We start from the raw sequence: 3,857 nt of genomic DNA on the forward strand, positions 1-3,857 counted from the left end.
GAGAGGAAGTAGGGGGGCTAGTGGAAGAGGAAGAAAGAGGATCGTCCGCAGGGAGGAAGAGGAGAGAAGGAGAATTATAGCAAGTGACTCAAGAGACATCACAGACCCAGTTTCGTTTCTGCCCCTCTCAGCAGCAGAACTACAAAGAGTAGATTGTACTAGCTGCTCTCTCCCTTCTTCTTCTTCTTCCTCTTCTTCTTCTTCTTTGGGTTGTGTTTAGCTGATCAGAACAAAGAGAGACGAGGAAGAGAAGAAAGATGCCTTCTCGTTTTGGCTCTGCTTTTCTTTCCCCCTCCTTTGTTTCCTTCCATCTTCCTCTCATAAACACCCTGTCTCTTTCTGCTTGTTTTTGAGCCAACTGGTTGTTTCCTCTGCCCGAGTTCTTTGTTCTTTAGTGGAGGTGGGAGAGTAAAGGGTTAGAGTTTTGAGGTTTTCGTGAAGGGCTGGTTGGCTTGGGTTCCTAGATCTACTCCTCTTGCTCTAGTATTTGGGTCTTTATCTCATCCTTCCTTTCTTTGTTTTCTTGTCTTTAGGTTTGGAGGAGGCCGGAAGGCAGATACTTAACTCGGAGATAGATAGCTCGATAGACAGAAAAACATGGGAGCTCAAGGTTCCATGTAGGAAAGTGAGTGTTTCTTCCGCGTCGCTGATTTGGACTAGCAGCCGATCATTACCAGAAACCAAAAGAAAGATCGGTGAGTGAGAGAGACGAGACCAAGAACAACATCTACCATCAGCTTTGGTTTAGAAGGCGATGGCTGCTTCGTCATCGACTCATTTCTTTGGAACCGTAGAGGAAGACCAGTACAGCCACCAACAGCCGTTGCCGCTGCCGCTGCCGCAAGCATCAACGATACCAGGCTCGTCGGCTGCTGCTCCTCAGAAGAAGAAGAGGAATCTCCCTGGAAAACCAAGCAAGTATCTGAACATCATCTATACGTTTGCTTGTCAACCAATCCATTTTTCCTTTCCTCTCTGATTTCTGACTGCTATATATATATATGTGTGTGTGTGTGTGTGTGTGTGTGTGTGTGTTGAGCAATCCTATCATTATTCTTGGAGAAGTTATTTCTAGGATTTTTGGATCATTTTTCTCTCACAAGTGAATTCAACTTAATTTTGTAAGTTCAGAAATGATCTCTCTTTCTTGTATTGATATCACTGAGTCCTCTCCTGCATAAAATATCTGAGCATTTAGCTTTATTATACACTGTGCATCGATGAGACAACAAGTTTCTCATTCGATCATGATCACAGATCCGGATGCCGAGGTAATAGCTTTGTCACCGAGATCACTACTGGCCACCAACCGATTCGTCTGCGAAGTCTGCAACAAAGGGTTCCAGCGGGAGCAGAACCTCCAGCTCCATCGGCGCGGCCACAACCTGCCATGGAAGCTGAAGCAGAAGAACCCGGAGGAGGTCCGCCGCCGCGTGTACGTATGCCCGGAGCCGACGTGCGTCCACCACGACCCGTCGCGGGCCCTCGGAGACCTCACCGGCGTCAAGAAGCACTTTTGCCGGAAGCACGGCGAGAAGCGGTGGAAGTGCGACAAGTGCTCCAAGCGTTACGCTGTGCAGTCGGACTGGAAGGCCCATTCCAAGATCTGCGGCACTCGCGAGTACCGCTGCGACTGCGGCACCCTCTTCTCCAGGTACTACTGCATGCATCCCATCCATTGAAACACGGGAGTCATCCGATCAATCCATGATTGGGCAATCATCGCCCATGTTATCATAAACCGACTGGTGTTTCTGGAGTTAGGGTTTAGGGTTAGGGATGTTAGCTAGGGTTGGATCAAAGCTCTGCGAGTGTAGTGAGGAACTGCTCCCACGTGAGTTATGCCCAAAGAACCAAACAGCGCAGGGTCATTGAGATCTCAAAAGACGCACTCATCTAGTTCTTATTGAAACCAACACGTCTCTCTCTCTCTCTCTCTCTCTCTCTCTCTCACCTTTGCATTCACGTGGTGACATGGAAGGAACGTTAGCAGCAGGTTGATTTGTTGCGTTGCGATTTGGATATATGTGGGCAACTGGCATCGACTTGGCGTTGCAGAGGTCCACACCACTTCACAAGGATTAATATGCAGATGTAGAGTGTTGTTCTACCTGTGCGTTGTTGGATTGAGTGGGGCAGAGATTCATGGGGTTACTGATCTGTCTTGTTTATGGTTTTGATGACGTTCTTGCACTGGAATGAGTTCATAAATAGGTTTAATTTGCATTGTTGGTTTTCATATTTGCTGCAAAAGTTCCCTCGATGCATTGATTGATGGGTCAGTCCTAAAGATGGCTTTCTTTTCTTGACGTAAATTGACCCTTTTCAACATCAAGAACCGTTCTTCTCTGCTCCTTTTTTCTAGATTCTCTCATGTATGTAAGATGAGCAGTTGAATTCTCTTGCTATATATATGTATATATACATGCCTATTACTTGTAGAATTTGACAGCTCACCTGTCCTTTGATACATCAAAGTCATAAATATTTGATCCGTTATAGTTTTAGATAAAATTGCCCTATTAATTCTTGGAATTATTGCTTCCATCATCTCAATATATGTAAATCATGTGAAATCTTACGAGTTGTGGGAAACCAATGCAGGCGAGACAGCTTCATCACCCACAGAGCCTTCTGTGATGCGTTAGCACAAGAAAGAGCAACGCTTCCCGCCGGCATCAACAGCATCGGCAGCCACTTGTATGCAAATAGAGGCATAAACTTAGGCCTCCCACTACTGAATTCGCAACTCTCCTTACAAGACCAAGCATACCCTTCCACCGACCTCGTCCGGTTGAGGGCAAGTAACGGCGGTTCTACGCAATTCGATCACCTCAACGCTACCGTTTTCCGGCAGCTTCAGCCGCCACATCCATCCCCGTTCTACGCTGGTGGTAGCCCTAACCATGGCTTCAACGAAGACCCGCAGTTCGCCTTATCCTCTTCTTCTGCCGCAGCCGCTGCTGGTCTTTTCAACCTTGGCTTCTTCTCCAACAGCGGTGGCAACACTTCTGGAACGCAAAGCGGCCATCTACTCGGCCCCGATCAATACATCAACAATGCAGGTGGCGTAACTGAGCCGACGATGCTGATCACTGGAAACCTGATGAGCAACCACATCGACACAAACATGTCTTCTCTTTATAACCCCTCCCTGCACAGTGAAGAACCGCAGATGTCGGCGACCGCACTGCTTCAGAAGGCCGCCCAAATGGGTGCAACATCGAGCGGCGGCAGTCGAAGCTCAATGCTCAGAGGCTACAGCGGCTCGTACTCGGCTGGTGCAGGGCATGCTAGTTTCGAGAGCCCAGGGATTCACGTAGAGAGCGAGAACCATTTCCAGGACATCATGAACTCCCTTGCCAACGGGAACAATGGTGTATCCGGTGGTGTCAATCAACAATTGTCTGGATTCAGTGGCTTCATCCCGGACTCGGATAAGATGGATGATAGCAAGTTGCACCACAACCTATCTGCCGGAGGCATTGGAGGACCCGACCGATTGACAAGAGACTTCCTTGGTGTTGGCAGCATGATGAGAAGCATGGTGAGGGAACGGCATCTCGGCATGGGAATGAGCTTTATGGATTCGGAGAAGAAGTGAGGATCCTCTAATCGATCATTTGGTGGTGGGAGACTGCCATAGCTGCTGTCAAAGACTACAAAGGAGAACTAAGTAGAGGAATGTAGCTAATCAAGCTTGGTTTATCTTCCAAATCCCATATTTAAGTTTAAGGTGTTCTCAAGATAGCAATTTTTCGTCTTTCTTTCTTTTCTCTGTTTATGACTGCTTCTTTGTTTTCTTCGTTCTCCTTGAAATGTTTACTGTTCTAATAATAAATCTGCTCTTTTCTAAA

At 47.3% G+C, this 3,857-nt stretch overlaps 1 protein-coding gene across 2 annotated transcripts; it reads left to right on the top strand.

The window, feature by feature from the left end:
• LOC135625995 (protein indeterminate-domain 5, chloroplastic-like) lies at positions 1-3,857 on the top strand. 2 transcript variants are annotated; one of them, XM_065131187.1, is made up of 4 exons: positions 1-155; positions 534-914; positions 1,258-1,654; positions 2,605-3,857. In XM_065131187.1, the coding sequence occupies exons 2-4, from the start codon at positions 755-757 to the stop codon at positions 3,602-3,604; spliced, it is 1,557 nt and encodes a 518-aa protein (XP_064987259.1). In that variant the 5' UTR covers positions 1-155; positions 534-754; the 3' UTR covers positions 3,605-3,857. The 2 variants fall into 2 exon arrangements, with proteins under 2 accessions (XP_064987259.1, XP_064987260.1); XM_065131188.1 differs by lacking the exon at positions 1-155 and having other exon boundaries at positions 171-914.

Source organism: Musa acuminata, chromosome BXJ2-10, assembly GCF_036884655.1.
Source record: "Musa acuminata AAA Group cultivar baxijiao chromosome BXJ2-10, Cavendish_Baxijiao_AAA, whole genome shotgun sequence".
In the NCBI taxonomy this organism is placed as follows: domain Eukaryota; kingdom Viridiplantae; phylum Streptophyta; class Magnoliopsida; order Zingiberales; family Musaceae; genus Musa; species Musa acuminata.

Bases quoted from the DNA above. Each gene is read 5' to 3' on its own strand.
- LOC135625995 (XM_065131187.1), top strand. From the start codon at position 755: ATGGCTGCTTCGTCATCGACTCATTTCTTTGGAACCGTAGAGGAAGAC. The intron at 915-1,257 runs GCAAGTATCTGA...TCATGATCACAG, and splicing joins GAATCTCCCTGGAAAACCAA to ATCCGGATGCCGAGGTAATA. The intron at 1,655-2,604 runs GTACTACTGCAT...AAACCAATGCAG, and splicing joins TGCGGCACCCTCTTCTCCAG to GCGAGACAGCTTCATCACCC.